Source organism: Staurois parvus, unplaced genomic scaffold, assembly GCF_062004578.1.
Source record: "Staurois parvus isolate SC_StPar_1 unplaced genomic scaffold, SC_StPar_1.0 ptg000540l, whole genome shotgun sequence".
In the NCBI taxonomy this organism is placed as follows: Eukaryota; Metazoa; Chordata; class Amphibia; order Anura; family Ranidae; genus Staurois; species Staurois parvus.
The window spans coordinates 1,447,739-1,470,553 of record NW_028318336.1 but is presented as its reverse complement, the minus strand read 5'-3'; the positions used below and the strand labels follow the sequence as shown (position 1 = coordinate 1,470,553).

At 47.0% G+C, this 22,815-nt stretch overlaps 1 protein-coding gene across 2 annotated transcripts in view; it reads right to left on the bottom strand.

Annotated features, from left to right (window-relative positions):
* Positions 1 to 22,815, bottom strand: part of LOC149451429 (laminin subunit beta-1-like) — a 176,945-nt gene that overhangs the window by 108,444 nt on the left and 45,686 nt on the right. For both annotated transcript variants that reach the window (XM_089690710.1, XM_089690709.1), the window contains exon 3: positions 4,678 to 4,853. In XM_089690710.1, coding sequence (XP_089546836.1) covers positions 4,678 to 4,853 — 176 coding nt within the window. The remainder of the gene's footprint in view (positions 1 to 4,677; positions 4,854 to 22,815) is intronic.

The window sequence follows — 22,815 nt, the reverse complement described above, 5'->3', positions numbered from 1 at the left end:
TTTTAAAGGGTGCCTCGGGACTGTCCATAATTTTAAAGGGTGCCTCGGGACTGTCCATAATTTTAAGGGGTGCCTCGGGACTGTCCATAATTATAAGGGGTGCCTCGTGACTGTTCCATAATTTTAAGGGGTGCCTCGTGACTGTTCCATAATTTTGAAAGGTGCCTTAACTGAAAAAAGGTTGCGAAACACTGTTTTAGAGAACAAGGTAGGAGAGCACTAGAACAGGAAAGCACTGAGGAGGAAGATAGGTGAACTGTAGACAATGTTAAAATTGTAAATGTGCTAGAGAAGAAGGCAGAGGAACACCAGAAGAGAGCAAGGAAGGAGAGCACTATAACAGAAGAGAACTGAAGAGAAAGGAAGAGGAACATTAAACAAGGTCAAGGTGTTAAAGTTCTGAAGAAGTAGACGTCAGCAAAACACTAGTATTAGTGGAGAAGAAAACTTGGGAACAATAAAGATGGTGAATGAAGAAGGATAGTTGAGGAAGTCAAGTTAGGAGAGGGCAAGAAAAGGAGAAAGCATGGAGCTTTAGAGAAGTATAATGTAGGAGAGCACTAGAGAAGGAGAAGATGAAGGTAGGGGAGCACTAAAGAAGGAGAAAGTAGGAGAAAATTGGATGGGGTGAAGACAGGGGAGCACTAGAAAACAGGGTGGGGGAATAGTGGAGCATTAGAGAAGAAGGTAAGGGAGCACTAGAGAAGATGAAAGTAAAAGGATACAGTAGAGAAGGAGAAGTTAAAGGTAGGAGAGCACCTAAGGTGAATGTAGAAGAGCTATTGATAAGGTGAAGGCAAGGGAGCACTAGAAATCCGTAAAGTCGTGGAGTGCTAGAGAAGGAATGGGGTATGTAAGCACTAGAGAAGGAGAATGTAAAGGAGTGCTAGAGAGGAAGCAGCTGAAGGCAGAGGAGCACTAAAGAAGGAGAAGGTAGGAAAGTGATGGATAAGAGAGGAAGTAGTAGAGCACTAGAGAAGGAGAAGGTATGGGAGCACTAGAGAAAGAAAATGTAAAGGAGCACTAGAGAAGAAAAAAAAAGGTAGAGGAGCACTAAAGAAGGGGAAAGTAGAAGAGCATTGGATGAAGACAGGGGAGGACGACAAAGGGGGGGGGGGGGGGGCTATTGGAGCACTAGAGAAGTATAAAATAAAGGGGCACTAGAGGAGGAAAATATAATGGTAGGGCACTAAAAAAAGAGATAGTAGGAGAGCAATGGATAAGGTAAAGGCAGGGGAGCACTAGAAAAGAGGGTGGGGGAATAGTGGGGCACTAGAGAAGATGAAAGTAAAAGTATGCAGTAGAGAAGGAGAAGTTAAAGGTAGGAGAACACCTAAGGTGAATGTAGAAGAGCAATTGATTAGGTGAAGGCAAGGGAGCACTAGAAATCCATAAAGTCGTGGAGAGCTAGAGAAGGAGAAGGTATGTAAGCACTAGAGAAAGAGAATGTAAAGGAGTGCTAGAGAGGAAGCAGCAGAAGGTAGAGGAGCACTAAAAAAAGAGAAGGTAGGAAAGTGATGGATAAGAGGAGAAGTAGTAGAGCAGTAGAGAAGGAGAAGGTATGGGTGGGGTTGTCAGTGTATGGGGCACGGTGGTAGTGGAAGGCTCTTGGGGGTGGAGGGGCTGGGGTGTTGTTGGTTAATGTCAAGCACTCTTCTTGAGGGAGGGGGGTGTTGGTCGGTGTCAGGGTCTCTCCTTGGGAGGGGGCGATTTTTGTGTTGCCTAGGCCAGCATGAAACCTAAATACACCACTGCTTGAGGGACCTCAGCCACTCCCCAACGGGAGGCTTGGCAAGGGGCTGGACTCCCTTAAAAGGTGTTAGAGTTATCCTATACACCCCTTACCCCATCCAAGTTTAATCCCCTTAATAAAAAAAATGAAACCAACACTCAAGGCCTAATTTCTGACCATGGATGAACATGTGTGTGAAAAATGCTGATTGACTGGCTGTGCAGGACTATAGGGACACCCAAATTCACCAGCAACCCCCAAAGGGGTAGTGCTACATAACTAAATGTAACATGTAATGTAACCAAAGCCAAAGGGAAAATGTTAAACTTCAGCTTTAAATTTTTTGGCAGGTAGGACCGATCACAAATGTATTAAGTTCTTTCCCACATGGAAGAAAAATATATTTTAAATATATTTTAAAAATGCATTGTTAATATATTCTTCCCAAATATATTGACATATATTTCAAATACAACAATTTTGGCCATATTCAATATATTTCAAAAATATATTTCAATATATTTGTGAATATATTATTAAAAATATATTCAGAACACATGCTGAAATATATTTCAAATGTGTAATTTGGAATGCATTTACAAATATATTTAAAAATCTATGTTTAAATGCATTTTTTTAGCTGTTCAAAAATATCCGGAAAATATATTTTAAAACATATATTTTTAAATATATGCCTTTGGAAAATATATTTTAATTTACATTAAAATATTGTATATATATTGTAAAAAATATGTCACATGTATAATTTGTTTTTCTAAATATATTGGAAATATATTTCTTTTCCATATGGGTTGCCTGGAGCTCCACTTTAATTTTTATTTTCTTCAGGTATCAGCGGGAGTGACAAAGCCGCATTGTACCTCGGGAGAATTTGTGCCCAGACTCTCAGATAAAGCCTTGGCCCTGAGTCCTGGTTGGCAAGTCTGTTATCATTCTGATTAGGACTGGCCGGGAATGTGTCTCCAAGGACAGGACTATAATGAAGTCTGTGTGTCTGTATGGAGGGAGCGTACAGACGGGTCGGGGGGGGGAGGACTAATCACTTGATTGACAGCAAAGCTCTGTCTGCACAATTTTTAAAAAATGTATTTTATTTATTTATTAAAGGTACATATATAACGCCGTCAATTCACGCAGCGCGTTACATATATATATATATTGTACATTCACATCAGTCCCTGCCCTCCTACATGGAAGAAAATATTCAATATATTTAAAAATATATTTAAAAAAAATAAATAAATAAAAAAAAAATTAAAAAAAAAAAAAAAAAATATATATATATATATATATATATATATATACACAGTTGCAAGAAAAAGTATGTGAATCCCTTGGGATTACGTGGAGTTTTGCATGAATTGGGCATAAAATGTGCTCTGAACGTCATCTAAGTCACAACAATAGAAGAACACAGTCTGCTGAACATAATACTACACAAACATTAGATGTTGCCATGGTTTAATTGCACATAACATGTAAACATTCACAGTGCAGGGAGGAAAAAGTATGTGAACCTTTGGACTTAATAACTGGTTGACCCTCCTTTGGCAGCAATAACCTCAACCAAACGTTTCCTGTAGTTGCAGATCAGACCTGCACAACGATCTGGAGTAATTTTGGACCACTCCTCTTCACAAAACTGTTTCAGTGTAGCAATATTCTTGGGATGTCTGGTGTGAATCGCTCTCTTAAGGTCATGCCACAGCATTTCAATCGGGTTGAGGTCAGGACTCTGACTGGGCCACTCCAGAAGGCGTATTCTGTGCTGTTGCAGCCATTGTTTTGTTGAATTACTTGTATGCTTTGGGTCATTGTCCTTCTGCATCACCCATCCTCTGCGGAGCTTCAGTTGGCGGACAGATGGTCGTACGTTTTCCTGCAAGATGTCTTGATAAACTCTGGAATTCATTTTCCCATCAATGACAACAATCTGTCCAGGCCCTGAGGCAGCAAAGCAGCCCCAAACCATGATGCTCCCTCCGCCCAAGGGGTTCACATACTTTTTCTTGCAACTGTATATATATATAAATATATATATATATATATATATATATATATGGCTGCTTAGTGGTTAGCATGTCTGCCTTGCAGTGAATGGGTCATGGGTTTGACTCCTGACCATGGTGCCTCCTGCATGGAGTTTGCATGTTCTCCCTGTGCTTCTGTGGGTTTCCTCTGGGTACTCTGGTTTCCTCCCACATTCCACAGACATGCTGGTAGGTTAATTGGCTCCTGTCTAAATTGTCCTAGTTTCATCCCTGGCCATGCGGGATCTCCTGCATGGTAGGGGTTGTGGAAAGACCTGGCAACCCACCCTGCAAAAATAATTGCTAAGGGAATTCATGGAAAAAGTTGCTTATGAGTGACAGTCCATGCAATCGCCAAGGGTTGGATATGACTGAATGGATATATATATATATATATATATATATATATATATATATATACGCTGTATGTTGAAATGTGTTTTTATTACAAAATAAGCTTCATTTTTGGATACAGCAAATAATAATTGTTATAGCTTAATGAATTGGTCCTATTATTTATTTATTTCAGGTACTTATATAGCGACATCAATTTACATATATATTGTAGATTCACATCAGTCCCCGCCCCTGAGGAGCGTACAATCTAAGGTCCCTAACTCACATTCATACATACACATACTAGGGACAATTTAGACAGGAGCCAATTCACCTACCAGCATGTCTTTGGAATGTGGGAGAAGGCTGGAGTACCCAGAGGAAACCCACGCAGACACAGGGAGAGCATGCAAACTCCAGGCAGGTGGTGCCGTAGTTGGGATTTGAACCAACGACCCGAGTACTGCCAGGAGGAAGGGCTAACCATTGAGCCACTGTGCTGCCCCATTATTTATTCTTATAATAAGATAGGAAACTATAAATATGATGTTACCGTACCGAAAGATGGCTGACAATGCAGTAATCCTGGGTGGATTCCATTCCACATGTGGATGTGGCGCTGAGGTTGTTGTCTCGACCAATGAGAAGATTTCCCGTGGCGGGGTAGCATCCTCCATTGGTACACCCGTGTTGTATTGTGTCTGGCTCTTCACCCCGTACAATCAGAAACAGCACTAGGAAGAAACACCAAAATGTTCATTATAAAGGGGTCCCATTAGCTCTGTACATACTGTTGTGCTGCATCAGCGTGTTGCATGAAGAATGCGTGTTATGCCAAATGTTGATGTGTCTACACGCAGACACCGACTCCTTGTTACATAAATGCGCATGAAATGGGTAAAAGATGGCTGCAGCTCCTGTTCTCCACCTGTAGATAACTCCTCTGACATGTTTTGCCCCGGAGGCTGCCATGATGAAGCCCTGAAAATGATGAAACGCGTCGGAGGAGTTCTCTACATGCACAATGCACACTACCATGCACTTCACATGTACAGGTTGCCACAGAGCACTAGTGTAATTTATCACACTGACTTGACTAGTTTAAAGTGATATTTAGCCCGGGTTTACATATATGCAGTGCGGTATATCGCATGTGATTCACACAGGAACCGCGCCGCATTCCTGCGTAAATCACATGCGATTTGTGTGCGGTGCGATCGGAGCCATACATTTTGTATGGCTCTGTTCGCAACGCACCCGCATCAAAAACATGCAGGACCATTTTTTTGGTCCGCACTAGAATCGGATCACATGGGTATTCACACCTATGCGATCCGATTCTGCACGTCGCACCGCGTTTTGCGGACCTCTTTCGGGGTGTTGTTAACTTAACATATACACCTGCAGCGGTTCGCATGAACGGGGTGCGATTCTGATGCGGTGTTGAATTCGCACTGAAAAAGCTGCAAGTTCCGCACTGCATCTGTGTGAACCCGGGCTAAAGGTTCAGCTTTTTTTGCAAAAAAATAACAAACATGTCTATACTTACCTGCTGTGTGCAGTGGTTTTGCCCGGATCCTCTTCTTCTCCTCTCAGGTCCCCTGCCGGCGCTCCTGGCTCCTCCTTCTTGACCAGTGCCTCCAATAGCAAGCTGCTTGCTATGGGGGCACTGGTGCGTGCTCACTCCTGCCCTCTCCTCATTGGTTCACTGACTATGATTGACTGCAGTGGAAGCCGATGGCTTCCACTGCTTTCTCAGCCAATGCGGAGAGGGAGTCCTGGGACTGCTGAGGCTCTTGTGCACATTGCTGGAACGAGAGGGAGCTCAGGTGAGTATTGGGGGGGGGGGTTGGGGGAAGAGCAGCACACAGAAGGTTTTTTACCTTCATGCAGTTTGTATCCAGACAGGTATGTCTCTGCACTACATAGTTCATGGTAGATCTAGAGAAGATTATACAATCAGATTCTATAGTGTATGGTCACTTTAAAAGAATACATACAATTGAAGGCAGCTTTTGTGATACAGACTTAGATTTGTAATAACATTGCATAAGGAAAAGAGGTTTATTTATGAAAACAAAACAGCAGAATTATTCATTCTGTGAAACTTCACGTGCTCTGGGAAATAGAAAAAAAATGAATTTTATTGGACTATGACCTCTTCAGGTTGAATGTTATTGGACTACGACCTCTCCAGGGTGAATGTTATTGGACTATGACCTCTCCAGGGTGAATGTTATTGGACTATGACCTCTCCAGGGTGAAAGGTATTGGACTACGACCTCTCCAGGGTGAATGTTATTGGACTACGACCTCTCCAGGGTGAATGTTATTGGACTATGACCTCTTCAGGTTGAATGTTATTGGACTACTACCTCTCCAGGGTGAATGTTATTGGACTATGACCTCTCCAGGATGAATGTTATTGGACTATGACCTCTTCAGGTTGAATGTTATTGGACTATGACCTCTCCAGGGTGAATGTTATTGGACTACGACCTCTCCAGGGTGAATGTTATTGGACTATGACCTCTTCAGGTTGAATGTTATTGGACTACTACCTCTCCAGGGTGAATGTTATTGGACTATGACCTCTCCAGGATGAATGTTATTGGACTATGACCTCTCCAGGTTGAATGTTATTGGACTATGATCTCTCCAGGTTGAATGTTATTGGACTATGACCTCTCCAGGATGAATGTTGTTGGACTATGACCTTTCCAGGTTGAATGTTATTGGACTATGATCTCTCCAGGTTGAATGTTATTGGACTATGACCTCTCCAGGATGAATGTTATTGGACTATGACCTCTCCAGGTTGAATTTTATTGGACTATGATCTCTCCGGGTTGAATGTTATTGGACTATGACCTCTCCAGGTTGAATGTTATTGGACTATGATCTCTCCAGGTTGAATGTTATTGGACTATGATCTCTCCAGGTTGAATGTTATTGGACTATGACCTCTCCAGGTTGAATGTTATTGGACTATGATCTCTCCAGGTTGAATGTTATTGGACTATGACCTCTCCAGGATGAATGTTGTTGGACTATGACCTTTCCAGGTTGAATGTTATTGGCTGTTAAAGAAAAGAGTAAAAATATTGCATTATGGTGCCTAGATGGAGCAGATAGTAAATTGGTATTTGCTGTGATCATCAGCTCCATCTAGGGGCCATAATGTGTTATTTTCTTGTCACCCCCACAGCTCTGCTCCGCATTCACATTGTAGCCCCTTGTAGCTCTGCCCCCCCCCCCATTCACATTGTAGTCCCCTTCAGCTCTGCTCCCCCATTCACACTACAGCCCCCTGCAGCTGTGCCCCCCCCCTTCACACTGCAGCCCCCAAAAGTTCTGTTCCACATTCACATTTCAGCCCCCCACAGCTCTGCCCCCCACCCCCCATTCAAATTGCAGCCCCCCACAGCTCTGCTCCACATTCACATTGCAGCCCCCTGCATTTCTGCCCCCCCCCCATTCACATTGCAGCCCCCGCAGCTCTGCCCCCTCCCCATTCACATTGCAGCCTTCTACAGCTCTGCTCTGCATTCACATTGTAGCCCCCGCATTTCTGCCCCCCCCATTCACATTGCAGCCCCCTTCAGCTCTGCCCCCCCCATTCCCATTGCAGTCCCCTGCAGCTCTGCCCCCCCATTCACACTGCAGCCCCCCACAGTTCTGCTCTACATTCACATTGTAGCCCCCCACAGCTCTGCCCCCCACCCCCCATTCAAATTGCAGCCCCCTACAGCTGTGCTCTGCATTCACATTGCAGCCCCTTGTAGTTCTGCCCCCCCCCCCCATTCACATTGCAGTTCCCTTCAGCTCTGCCCCCCCCCCCCCATTCACACTACAGGCCCCTGCAGGTGTGCCCCCCTTCACACTGCAGCCCCCCACAGTTCTGCTCCACATTCACATTGCAGCCCCCTTCAGCTCTGCCCCCCCCCCCATTCACACTACAGCCCCCCGCAGCTCTGCCCCCCACCCTCCATTCAAATTGCAGGCCCCTACAGCTCTGCTCCACATTCACATTGCAGCCCCCTTCAGCTCTGCCCCCCCCCATTCACACTGCAGCCCCCCGCAGCTCTTTTGGTTGCTATGGGTTACTTCGCTTTGCACATTGCCAGGTTGTGTTTCCACGATGAATTCTTTAGGAATTATTATTTGCTTCCTCTTGCGGGTGTCAGGCCTCCAGCTCCGTGTCCTCCATTCACCTGCTGTGATACAGTCATCACTCCGGCTCTCAAGTCATGTCAGGTCAGGCAGTAGATATACGGGACACATTCAGCACGTGTCGGAGATCACAGGCGTGATTTACATTTATATATCCAGAAGGAAGTCTCATAACCTGATATCCAGCAGATTCTGTATGACCGTCATTCATCACTTTTATTAGGTCCCAGGAACTCGGGGATTTCAAAATTTTGTCTGTTCCTTGAACAGGAAAGGAAAACCTGATTGGTTGCTGATTTGCTATACATTTTCTTTAGATGCCCTTTTCTCAGATTAGGTCCACACTGACCTGTGATGGTTTTTAAACATTCAATTGGGACTAATGTCTCAGAGTACTCATGGGTGGAAAAGTTGGGTTTTCATCTAGCTTAGGGGTCTCCAAGCTATGGGGCGTTTGCCACATCTAGCCCACTACAAAATTTTCATCTGGCCCGCAGCAACTGTCCTGGAAACTACCCGACAACTCATGGGGCCCCCGGGCAATAGGGGATCATGGGGTCCCTGTGTCCTTGCCCAAACTCAAAAAAACCTATGAAAAAGGTATCAGGGGCATCTCATGGGGCCCCCTACTGACCCCGGGCCCTCGGCCAGTGCCCGAGTTTCCAAATGGTCAGTCCACCCCTGAGCCACATCTACCGCCAGCTAGCCAGGCATGACCCTTCCACAGTTCCCAACACAGATCCACCGCCCAACTCTTTCCCCCACCTTGGTTAGTTGCTAGGACCGCCAGCCTCCTAACAACCAGTGATGTGTTTCCCTGCTCCATGCCTTTACAGGAAGACTGGATTTCTTCCATCCAGACCTGGTCTTCTTTCATCCAGACCTGGTCTACCTCCTGGCTTCCCCCCTGCCGCTCTGTAGCCTGAAAGGGCTGGGTACATGTGAATATAAGCGGGGACTTGAAGGGTACTTCTTGATGTAAGAGGGGCTCTGATGGGCACTCCTGGATGTAAGGGGAGGAATCTAGTGGGACTAATGTCTCAGAGTACTCATAGGTGGACAAGTTGGGTTTTCATCCAGCTTAGTGGTCTCCAAGCTAAGGCCCATAGGCCACATCCAGCTCACTACAAGATTTCACATGGCCCTCAGCAACTATCCATAAAACTATCCAGCTGACAGGCGGTGGAAGGACAAGTCTTTGTATTATAATATGGTGATGGCCACATCCACTGCCAGCCAGCCATGACTTTTCCCCAGTCACCAATGCAGATCCCCCTCTTCCTCTACTATGGTTAGTAGCTATGACCACTGACCTCCTATCAACCAATGACATGTTGCCCTGCTCCCAGCAAATGTAGAAAGACTGGAATTTCTCCATCCAGACCTGGTGTGCCTCCTGGCTTCTGTCCTACTGTTCTATACCCTGAAAGCTGGGCACACATGGATGTAAGAGGGGACTCTGATGCGCATTCTTTGATGTAAGGGGAGGGAGGGTATCTGATGGTCGTGGTGCCCATCAGACACACTCCCTCCCTTTACATCAAAGAGTGGGCAGGACCAAAAGTGGTGCAAGGAAGGAAAAACTGGACAGGGTCTTGGTGGCCAAGGCTCGTTGATGAATGTAGGATGTGAAGGCTGGAATGTGTAGTTTGATTCAATAGAAGAGCTTCTGTAGCTCTAAACTGCTGAGAAAGTTAATATGGCTCAGATAGAAAGGTGTCAGAACACACAGAGCATCGCAGTTAGTTGCGCATAGGGCAGTGTAACCGCAGACCGTTGACTGACCCGTGCCTACAGCCAAAAGTGCCTACAATTGACAAATGATTATCAGAACTGGGCCACGGAGCAATTGAACAAGGTGGCCTGGTCTGATGAATTCAAAAATGGTCTGTGGCGTTGGCTTGGCCACCAAATTCCCCACATCTCCATCCAATCAAACATCTGTCTGATCCATGCAGGCACCACCTCGCAACTTACAGGACTTAAAGGATCTGCTACTAAAGGCTCGGTGCCATGTACTATAGCATACCATCAGGTCTATTGGTGTCCATGCCTTGAAGGGGTAAGGCGAATGGTCCCAATGTTTTGGCTGATAGGTGTACATGCTTGGGTTAAACAAAGGTGTACTCTATTCTTAGACAAAAATGTAAAAGAATAACAAAAAATGTACAAAAAAGGGCAGACCAGAGGGACCATTTAGTCTTTTTTGCCACCATGTTTCTAATTAGACCTTTGAAACCTGAAATATTAGGTTTGGACTTCAATATAGGAAACTGGATATAAGTAGACCCCATATCTCATGCAGGAAAAATTAATCATATCATTTTAGTGCTCTAAGTATTCTGAAGTCGCTCACATTGTTGTGGCCAATCTGAGTCTACAGGTCGGGGGTTGCTTGACAGTCCCAGTACTGCACGTCTAAACAGAGGAGACCCATGATTTTTTTTTTTCTCCATACGTGTTCGTGTTTAGAATTAATGCAAAGAAAACAAAAGAAGATTTGCAGGAAAAATAATACGGCTGAATGAAAAATCTTTGTATTCACTGAAAGCCGTTGGCGTGTCTGTCGCCCCAGCCGGTAGATTAGGCAGGAGATATGCGAAGGGCGTGGCCAATCAAATATCCGCGCTGTGTCAGTACAACTCAGTGACTCTGAATTGTTCTGGATGAAAACCCCTCTGTGCCACATCCTGGTCCCCCTATTCTTCTCTCCCCTCCTACTTAATCATACTTCCTATGTTGTCAGTGATCAAAGGCTGCCAGTTGTATTTGGCCTGGGAGAATGATGAGGTCTGGTGGCTTGAACCAGCTGGTCCATATTGCCATCAGCAGATTTCAATACGTTTGAGTAATAAACCTTCATGTTATTTTGGGTGTTTCCTGGGCTGTGTCTGTTTTGGCTGCATGGAAGTTGAAGGCCAAACTCCAACTTTCCATTCAGTCTCGTACAGTTGTACCCAGGGGCGGACTGACCATTTGGGAACTCGGGCACTATTCCTCCTAGGGTCAGTAGGGTGCCCCATGAGAAGCCCTTGGTACCTTTCATAGGCTTTTTTGGGTGCGGTTTGAGTGTGGGCGAGGACACAGGGGCCCCATGATCCCCTATTGCCTGGGGGCCCCATGAGTTGTCAGTCCACCCCTGGTTGTACCGGCTCCTCTCCTCAACTGAAAGGGCTTATTAAGAATTCACTGCACACTGTGAGCTTCTCACAATGTGCATTAGAAGCTGCATCAAGTCAGGCAGAGCTCCGCCTCATCTCCTGGCTGGGTGACATCCAGGGGGCTGAAATAAAGCATGTAATGAACACAGAAAGGTTTTATTTAAAAATGACATTAGCGTGGTGGGTGGAAGTGGAAAGGAGGAACCAGGGAGAGCAGAATATAAGTAGATTAGACTTCAACTTTAAAGACCAACACAATGCACAACCCTTAGCTCGGTTTTGGAAGGTTAGTAGAGTCATCAACTTCTTCTATCTCTCAGATCTCTAGACCAGGGGTCTCCAAACTTTCTAAACAAAGGGCCAATTTACTGTCCTTCAGACTTTAGTTGGGCTGAACTGAGGCCGGTGGAATTAGAAAATGTCCCAACATCAGTGGAAGTAAACAATGTCTCGGGCTTAGGTGGTCAGTGGGAGTAAAACAATTACATCATGTCAATGGTGTCAGTGGGAGGAATAGTGCCCCTTCATTGGTATTAGTTAAAGGAATAGTGCCCCATCATTGATGTCAGTGGGAGGAATAGTGCCCCATCATTGGTATTAGTGGGAGGAATAGTGTCCCATCATTGGTATCAGTGGGAGGAATAGTGCCCCATCATTGGTATTAGTGGGAGGAATAGTGTCCCATCATTGGTATCAGTGGGAGGAATAGTGCCCCATCATTGGTATCAGTGGGAGGAATAGTGCCCCATCATTGGTATCAGTGGGAGTAATAGTGCCCCATCATTGGTATCAGTGGGAGGAATAGTGTCCCATCATTGGTATCAGTGGGAATAATAGTGCCCCATCATTGGTGTCAGTGGGAGGAATAGTGCCCCATCATTGGTATCAGTGGGAGTAATAGTGCCCCATCATTGGTGTCAGTGGGAGGAATAGTGTCCCATCATTGGTATCAGTGGGAGGAATATTGTCCCATCATTGGTATCAGTGGGAGGAATAGTGTCACATCATTGGTGTCAGTGGGAGGAATAGTGCCCCATCATTGGTATCAGTGGGAGTAATAGTGCCCCATCAGTGGTATCAGTGGGAGGAATAGTGCCCCGTCATTGGTATTAGTGGGAGGGATGGTGCCCCATCATTGGTGTCAGTGGGAGGAATAGTGCCCCATCATTGTTGTCAGTGGAAAGAATAGTGCCCCATCATTGGTTATCAGTGGGAGGAATAGTGCCCCATCATTGGTGTCAGTGGAAAGAATAGTGCCCCATCATTGGTATCAGTGGAAGGAATAGTGCCCCATCATTGGTATTAGTGGAAGGAATAGTGCCCCATCATTGGTGTCAGTGGGAGGAATAGTGCCCCATCATTGGTATTAGTGGAAGGAATAGTGCCCTATCACTGATGTCAGTGGGAGGAATAGTGTCCCTTCATTGGTATCAGTGGGAGGAATAGTGTCCCATCTTTGCTATTAGTGGGAGGAATAGTGCCCCATCATTGGTATTAGTGGGAGGAATAGTGCCTCATCATTGGTGTCAGTGGGAGGAATAGTGCCAGATCACTGGTATTAGTGGGATGAATAGTGCCCCACCATTGGTGTCAGTGAGAGGAATAGTGCCCCATTGTTGGCGTCAGTGAGAAGAATAGTTTCCCTATAATTGATGTCAGTGGGATGAGTAGTACCCCATCATTGGTGTCAGTGGGAGGAATAGTGCCCCATTGTTAGTGTCACATCGCTGGCATCAGTGGAAGGAATAGTGCCCCAAAGTCTAGATAAAAGCAAGCAAAGGGCAGCATCTAGCCCTAACCAACAATAGTGTCCCATAGTTTTTGTTAGTTGGAGGAATAGTGCCCCAATGTTGATGTCAGTGGAAGGAATAGTGCTCCATCATTGGTGTTAGTGGGAGGAATAGTGCCCCATTGTTGGTGTCAGTGGAGAGAATAGTGCCCCATCGTTGGTGTCAGTGGAAATAATAGTGCCTCTTATCTGTGAGGGAAGGGCGGAAACAGTTCCTCAAAGTCCAGATAAATGGAAGCAAAGCTCAGCATCCATTTTATTTTGTAGTTGGCTAAATTGGACGGAGGGACGCACTGGATGCTTTTGCTGTCATTTTGGTATAGCTGGGCGTCACGTGCATCCCTATACCTTTAAGGAGGGATGGGCTCCTCCAGTCACACCTGCCCTTAACCTATCCATTTATACAGGTGCTCCTACTATGGAGGCTTTGTCCTTCCATGTTCACCTTACTGCTAAGGCTGGTTATAGGTTGGGATAGTTGCCCTTTTTGTTTTTTTTTGTAGAAAGCTCATCATCTAGCCAGCAGGTTACAGTTTGGAGACCACTGCACTAGACAAATCAAAATGGCAGCCCCCAGTAAATTTGGGAGGTAGCATATCCACCTCTCTGGTGGCCTGTATCTCCTATCTTCCCTTCGTTCCAGCACTGCCACCTCTGTCAGTCTCCTTGAGACAATTTCTGAAACAAATATGAACCAATCACATCTATACGTGTGCATCCAATATTAGTCCATAATTAAAACACACCTCAACCAAGTGATCCAAAGTAAGAAGCCTCCTGCCTTCAGGAATGTATTTGGAGAAGATAAAGTTCTCTAAGAAGTGCTGTCAGCACCTATTGTTAAATGTTTAAACAACACAAGGCCATCTGATAAAATACCTCGGTGCTCATATATTGCATTCCGTACAAGAGTGATGGAATATTTCCAGCTCGGTATAGTTTCTTATTTTGTCATAAGACTGTCTGACTGTTTCCTTTTAGTTTTAAAGGACTGGTCCACCCACAACTGACTTTACAACGTCTTGCATGATGTTCATCAGCAATGAGATTGTCAGGGATCCTGTCGCCGTGCAGCCATGCGACAGCAACTGATCCCCTCGGGCTGCGAGGGAGCGTGCGGGCGCACATGCGCAGAAGTGCGGAAGTGCGCGCATGCGCAGTAGCGTACACGTCACCGCAAGTTGGGATATTTAATCCTGCAATACAGTGAAATCAATGCCTTCTGGTCTATAACGTCCCTGCACTCTATTGCCTGATTCTGTTACCTGTATCCTGATCTGACCTGACCAGGGGCGGGATGACAACTCATGGGGCCCCCAGACAATAGGGGATCATGGGGCTCCTGTGTCCTCGCCCACACTCAAACCACTCCCAAAAAAGGCTATGAAAGGTAGCAGGGGCATCTCATGGGGCCCCCTACTGACCCCGGACCCTCTGGCAGTACCCGAGTGTCCAAATGGTCAATCCGCCCCTGGACCTGATTAAGAAAGAACTCCACCTGCACCGACCCCGGCTATCCCTGACTATCCGCTTGCCTGCTCCCTTGTACTTGATCTGCTTGTCTGATACTGACCCGGCTTGTCTGACTCTGCTGCACCTAGTTACCTGTACCTGCACCTGGCTTGCATCCTGACGGCTGCTATACTTACCTGCTGCTGCACCCACGGTCCTGCACCTGGCCTGCGTCCTGGTCACCGCTATACCTGCCTGCTGCCGTATCCACGCTCCTGTGTCCAGTCCCAGTCTGCATCCTGATTGCCGCCATACCTGCCTGCTGCTGCACCTACGTTCCTGCACCCGCACCTGGCCTGCATCCGGATCTCCTGGGTCTTCACCTGCCTGCTACCAGCTCCAGACCTACCCGGCACTCGTGCCACTCCTGGCTCTGCACCATCTGTTCCCACTATCAGGGGCTCCGAGCGGGAGTTGTAAGAGGACGCCTCCTCTCCACGGGCTCCCCAACCAGGTACGTGACAGAGATTCTCCCTGCCGCCATATTGTGGTCTCTATCGAGGCCACAGTGGGGTATCACGTTCTGCAGCAGGTGGGCTATTCACTCTTCTTGCAGCATTCCCAATAATGTTCATGAAATAGAAAATTCAACTTGGAGATAAAGACTTTTCGTTGGTGGCCGGAGTTGGGAACCAAGGCGAAAAAATTAGTTGTGGGTATTCTCAATTTTTTTAAGGTGAAGCAGAGGGGCATTGTTAGGGATCCGGGTATGACCAGAAATGTGTGGACTGACACAGGGAAGTAGCAGGCTTCAGGAACACAGGCGTAGTCAGGCTGGAGAGGTGGAATGGTCAGGCAGGCCGTAAGGTACTGTCAGGTGCCACCTGGCAGTGTCTCTAGCAGCCCACAGCACAGATTTCCTCAGGGCGCTGGGTCTAAGTCCCAGCCTGCTATTCACCAGGCTATTCACCTGATGGTGGGGATGGACTTGGTGCAGACTGGAACCAGGTCGCGACCCCTGAGTGCGTCCGGCTGTGGTAGAGAGTACTGGCAGGGGAGTGCAGGAACGGAGTCTGATGGGAAGAGGCAGGCAAACTTACTAAAGGTGATCCGTGCGGGATGGATGGATCGTCGGGTGAAGTAAGCGTAGTCAGACAGGCCGGGTCAGTATCGTGCGGGCAGCGTGGTACAGGAGGAGCAAGCAGAGAATGGTCGGGGTCACAAGCTGGGTTCAGCAGGTAGCGGGCAGCGCGGTACTGAGGATCAGGCAGAAGGATGGTCAGGCAAGCCAGGGGTTCAACAGGAGACGGTCAGCAGAGGTCAGGATCAAAGCAGGGTCAGCAATGAGGCAGGAACACAGGATACCAGGTACAGGGGCTCATGGGAAACATACACCAAGGCCCTGATCACAGGCCTGGTCATTCCTTAAATACACCTCCTGCAATCAGCCCCAGGTGTTGGCTGACTACAGGAGTGAGCTTCTGGCTGCTGAGAGCACCCGCTGGTCAGCCCTGGTACTGCAGCCCACACGGCAGGTGAGTCCCACCACCAGTGCTGAGTCCATTCCTGACAGGCATCCTTTTGTGCCAAATGTATTAGGCAAATGAGACACCCTTACCACACCACTAAACATGCAAGCTAGGCTAGCCATAGACATGAGATGGCTAAAGCCCACCCAGCACAGAGCAGTTTAATACCGCTTTAATTACGACCTTCCAACTGACTGCAATGGAAATTTTCTAATTTTCACTAAAATTTCAGGGAAATTATAACTCACAATTTGCCCTTATCCCTATGTAGCAATTTATTCTCGGCAACTCAATTATCTACCAAGTTCAAACCATCTGGAACAGCTGGCACAGGTAGAAAGCAGTCAACAGGTATTATTTTCCCATCCAGTATTATCTGCCAGATCATCTCCTGTTTATTCATATCTTGACACTTACACAAATCTTTCTGTACTTAATCTTGTTATAGCCACTATGGCTACCATGCCAATTTAGTTTTTGGCTGGGTTGTGGTTAGCTCAGACTGATTGTATGGTTTTTCACCTGGTTTTTCCCTAAGCTTAAGTTGGCTTGTGATTTCCCACTATCGCTAGTAGATGTCACTGATATCACCGGTCGTAGTCATGAGATTTCACAAATATAACTAAGTTATGAAGATTTATATTTTCTTCAGCCAATCCAATAGGAGGTTTAGGACACTTGTACATGCTGTTGGAGGATATAAATATTTTGGACAGGCTATGTGCTCGTTCTCTTCCCCTGGGGTGAGGTACTACTGGTGGAGCTCTGCTGTTAGGCCCAATAGCCAGGTTTGGGGCCTAACATGTGCTGAAGTGGTCCTGAAGCTGTCCTACCTGGTCTGGAGGAACTTGTGCCAAGGAGGAGATCCAGGGGAGGCCCCTTACTGGAGACAGCCAGGAAGAAGGCTGGTCTCTCAGATGGGCCTGGTGACTCGGTTGGAGGTCACACTGAAATTTGTGCATGTGCTTACAGTGTTCCCGAGTGAGCTCAAACGTTCTGACACTGTGAAGCTGGACATTGATTTGGATCTGGAGCGTCTATAAGGCATCTGCTACGATATCTGGGACCCCTAACCCTCACCTCCTTAACCGTTCCACAATAAAACTTTAGACAAAAGTGAATGGTGCCCACCCCTTTTGAAAACGTATTGGTATACGAAACGCGTTAGGAGGAGCCTAGCCATGCTCTGACGTCACGCCGCCGGATCACGGAGGTCCGGCAGCCATCTTGCTTTCTCACTGGTCAGTGTGTTAAGCAGCTTTCTAAGCTGCATTCTTTTCTACCTGGATACTCTGCAGTTTTACTAATTTTGGAAACCTTGCATTATTACACATGTGTGTATCCAGGGGCAGACTGACCATTTGGCCACTTGGGCACTGCCCGAGGGCCCAGGATCAGTAGGGGCCCCATGAGATGCCCCTAGTACCTTTCATATGCTTTTTTGAGTGTGGTTTGAATGTGGGTGAGGACACGGGGCCCCATGATCCCCTATTGCCCGGGGGCCCCTAGAGTTGTCAGTCCGCCCCTGTGTGTATCTATTTTATTACTAGTTTGGATTACTTCCCAATAAAACTACACTATGAGTTCCTATATCTTTTGCTCCACCATGAGCACTTAAACCCCCTAGGACCCCAGGTGTTTTTCTCCAGTCCAGAGGAGGGATCCTATTTGTGACCAGACCCTTATACAGCACACCCCCTTGAGGGACCTCTGATTGACATCTTAAGTGCCCAGACTGACAGAGGATGTAATCTCTACACCAGGCTGTACCTCTTTAGAAGGGAGAACCTCTGGCTGATTGATATGATTAATGCGCATTAAGATTGCGCTTCTGGTGAGTTTGCAATCTTACCATTCTATTGCACGCCACGGGATTATTATTTCCCACACTGGGGCCACACAGATTTATTGCAGAACTTTTCAATTATTCTACTGTTGGGAATCCATTGCTCTACACCAGCGGTTCTCAACCTGGCGGTCGCGACCCCTTTGGGGGTCGAACGACCATTTCCCAGGGGTCGCCTAAGACCATCGGAAAACACATATTTCCGATGGTCTTAGGAACCGAGACACCGCTGCTGTCTCCGGCGATGTGTGGGCGGGATGATATGCTGCCCCTGTCACCGCCTCCTTGCCGCTGATTGGCCACCGGAACTGTAGCTCAGGAGAGGCACACAGGCGGCCAATCACCGGCGAGAAGGTGGAGCTTGGAGAGGAGGAGCCGAGCGGCAGCGCGCGGAGATCGAAGAAGATCGAGGGAGCTGCAGGAGCGAGTGAAGAGAGAGGCCAGAGAAGGAAGACAGCTGACAGGTAAGTGCAAATTTTGCAGCCAGGTATGCAGGCTGTAGATGGGAGAGGGAGAGAGCGAGCCCAGGCTGGAGCAGGAGTCAGCAAGGTAAGTATCATTGGTGTCAGTTGAAGGGATAGTGCCCCATCATTTGTGTCACTAATACCAACGATGGGGCACTATTCCTCCCCCCACTGACACCAACGATGGGGCACTATTCCTCCCCCCACTGACACCAACGATGGGGCACTATTCCTCCCCTCACTGACACCAACGATGGGGCACTATTCCTCCCCCCACTGACACCAACGATGGGGCACTATTCCTCCCCCCACTGACACCAACGATGGGGCACTATTCCTCCCCCCACTGACACCAACGATGGGGCACTATTCCTCCCCTCACTGACACCAACGATGGGGCACTATTCCTCCCCCCACTGACACCAACGATGAGACAGTATTCCTCCCCTCACTGACACCAACGATGGGGCACTATTCCTCCCCCCACTGACACCAACGATGGGGCACTATTCCTCCCCCCACTGACACCAACGATGGGGCACTATTCCTCCCCCCACTGACACCAACGATGGGGCACTATTCCTCCCCCCACTGACACCAACGATGGGGCACTATTCCTCCCACTGATACCAACGATGGGGCACTATTCCTCCCACTGACACCAATGATGGGACACTATTCCTCCTACTGACACCAATGATGGGACACTATTCCTCCCACTGACGCCAATGATGGGGCACTATTCCTCCCACTGACGCCAATGATGGGACACTATTCCTCCCACTGACGCCAATGATGGGGCACTATTCCTCCCACTGACGCCAATGATGAGGCACTATTCCTCCCACTGACGCCAATGATTGGGCACTATTCCTCCCACTGACACCAATGATGGAGCACTATTCCTCCCACTGACACCAATGATGGGGCACTATTCCTCACACTGACACCAATGATGGGGCACTATTCCTCCCACTGACACCAATGATGGGACACTATTCCTCCCACTGATACCAACGATGGGACACTATTCATCCCACTGACATCAGTGATGGAGCGCTAGTCCTCCCACTGCAAAATTACAGTTATGAAGTAGCAACGAAAATAATTTTATGGTTGGGGGTCACCACAACATGAGGAACTGTATTAAGGGGTCGCGGCATTAGAAAGGTTGAGAACCATTGCTTTACACCTTATATGGGACCGATATTATATGAATCAAGTTATTAATAATATTCTATGTGGACTGCTAGTCAATAATTTATTTTCTATTAACATCACAGTGTATGTATTATGCATTCCCATTGCACCATGTTTTAGCGCTGCACTAATTTTGTTCTTGGTATTGTTTGAGAAGGTTTGTGGTTCCTTTTTTGTGCATTTAGCTGCTATCTAGTAAGCGCTCGCTAAGCCTTCACGTCTCTGTACTGTAAGAAGTGTTATGTTAGAGCTATGTTAAATAAATGGCTGCTATGGCCAATTTTACACCAAAAAGAGAGTCGCATGGTCATTTAGGTGGGGGAGGTTGAAGGGTGGTGGTGGTTTTTATGGATTTGGGGTAAGTATTAGCCTCGATATTCTGCATGTCCATCAGTCAAGGAGCGCATTAACACAAAGCACCAAGATGGACCCTTGTACTTTGTCGTACAGATATTACTCCGGCTACAGGTTTAGCTGCCCGTTTTTTTAAATTTTGCGCGATAGACTGCCTTTAAGGAGTTAATGTGAATATGTTCCTACCTGTTTATAAAGCTGTTAATCGCAGTCATGGAATGGGAGGAATGTTAAGAGCTTACAGAAGACAGCACCAGGCCGGGCTAAACATTACCTTACACAAGGAGTGGCCACTCAACAACAGCGCGAGAGGAGCCACCAGTCTGATAATCAGCCCATTATTGGATAATCTGTCCCGGGGCCGGTCATGGGCTTTTCCAAGAACTGGGATATGTGACACCTTGAACTGTGGCAATGTCAGCCCAGCAATGGCCATGAACAGGGGCGGACTGACAACTCATGGGGCCCCCGGGCAATAGGGGATCATGGGACCCCTGTGTCCTTGCCCAAACTCAAAAAAGCCTATGAAAAAGGTACCAGGGGCATCTCATGGGGCCCCCTACTGACCCCGGGCCCTCGGGCAGTGCCCGAGTTTCCAAATGGTCAGTCCACCCCTGGCCATGAACTGCCTTGGTGACACATACGTTTTATGATAAGCAACAAACTAAAGACTTCTGCAGTAGATGCCATGACTGTCCTATTTAATGAGGAGCTTCACCACCGACCATAAATTTTAATTTCTATATTGCACTTACCTTTGGTGCTTCTTTATGGAGGATAAACATGTTCACAAGCCCAGAAAATCCTGCATTGTCCTTTTCCTACCTGCCGCCATCTTGAATCTCCCATATTTGAGAGCTGACTCTCTGCTCCTAGGCCTGTGATGATGCTTCCTGGATCTCATGCATGGGAAAACATGCCATGGGTCTTGAATGAGAATGAAGGGTCAGAAAACTAGGTACTTTGGCTTTACAGCCTCCTGGCATGTGTGACGTGTATATCCCCAGAGGTTTTGGGCAGCCAAATACATGTCATTCTGGCCTAGGCAAAAAATCCGGAACTTAGGGGTGGTTGGGCACTAACTTTAAAAAAAAAGACCTCAACCAGCACTGCACCACTAACCAGCAGTTAGAGCAGTCTTGTGACTTCAGCTGACCACTAGTTAAAGCTGGTAGGAGCTTTCTTTCTACTCTAGGAGGATGCAGAACTCCTGACCTCTGTCTGGACAGCGCTGATTGGCCCTGTGCTGATCACATGCACTCTCTTAAGAAAAAAAAAACCTCTCTAGCAATACACACTAAACTGAGCATGTGCAGAAGGGCTACGTGTTCAGTCTGTCTTATCAGCCTGGCAATTTGAACAAGAGGAGGGGCAGAAAATTCAGGATCAAACAGCCTTTTTACACGATGCAGAGGATTAACCCCTTAGGTTCCACAGTGAGTAGAACAAACACGCTTTACTGCATCTACAGACTGATTGTACTGTTGTGGGTTTAGTAACACTTTAAGAAAATGCTAGTTGCCTGGTTATGCTGAGTCAATGCCCCTTTACCTAGAACAAACAGGCAGATCAGAACTTCTGACTTTTCTGTGTATAATTCAGACATGTCTATTATTTTTAATCCAGGGAACAGAAATGTTTAGGACGAGCGATCATACAGCAGATTGATCACAAGTCTGGTAATCGCGGTCTAAGCCGCGTTAGCTGCGTTCTGGCAATGTGTGAGTGTGATGCTCGGGACAGAACGCCTTGTTCTTGTAGAATTACCAGCAATGAGGAAAGATTACATTCCTTTCCCATCCACTGCACCTCAGTGGAATCACAAGACATATATTCCATGCTTCACGGGGCGCTCCAGCTGGTACAATGTCCCATTAACCCTCAACATGCTGGGAAGGAGCTGCCAGTACAGTGAGCTATAGTCATAGGTAATGCCTCATTAAGAAAGAAAGGCATCTGGGCCGAGACACTAGCAATGTGCCACTGACCTTGGAGTGCCATTGTTCTAGGTCCTCAATCTTCCCAGAGATCCAAGTGTCAGTGTAACATTGTTCTGGTATTTTAGAGGATAGTGTGCCTTAGGGCATGTGTCACTGGGTTATGGTTTGGACACCCAATGTGTACCTACTCTATGTCATTGTTCCAGGACACAAGTGTCATTGTATCATCGTTCTGGGACCCCCAAGTGTCAGTGTGTCATTGTTCTGGGACACAAATGTCAGTGTGTCATTGTTCTGGGACCCCCAAATGTCAGTGTGTCATTGTTCTGGGACACAAATGTCAGTGTGTCATTGTTCTGGGACCCCCAAGTGACAGTGTGTCATTGTTCTGGACCCCAAAGTGTCAGTGCGTCATTGTTCTGGGAACCCCAAGTGTCAGTGTGTCATCGTTCTTGGACCCCAAGTGTCAGTGTGTCATTGTTTTGGGAACCCCAAGTGTCAGTGTGTCATTGTTCTGGGACCCCAAGTGTCTGTATGTCATTGTTCTGGACCCCCAAGTGTCAATGTGTCATAGTTCTGAAACCCCAAGTGTCATTGTACCATTGTTCTGGGACTCCCAAGTGTCAATGTGTCATTGTTCTAGGCCACAAATGTCAGTGTGTCATTGTTCTAGGACCCCAAAGTGTCAGTGTGTCATAGTTCTGGAACCCCCAAGTGTCTGTATGTCATTGTTCTGGGACTCCAAGTGTCAGTGTGTCATTGGTCTGGGAACACCACGTGTCAGTGTG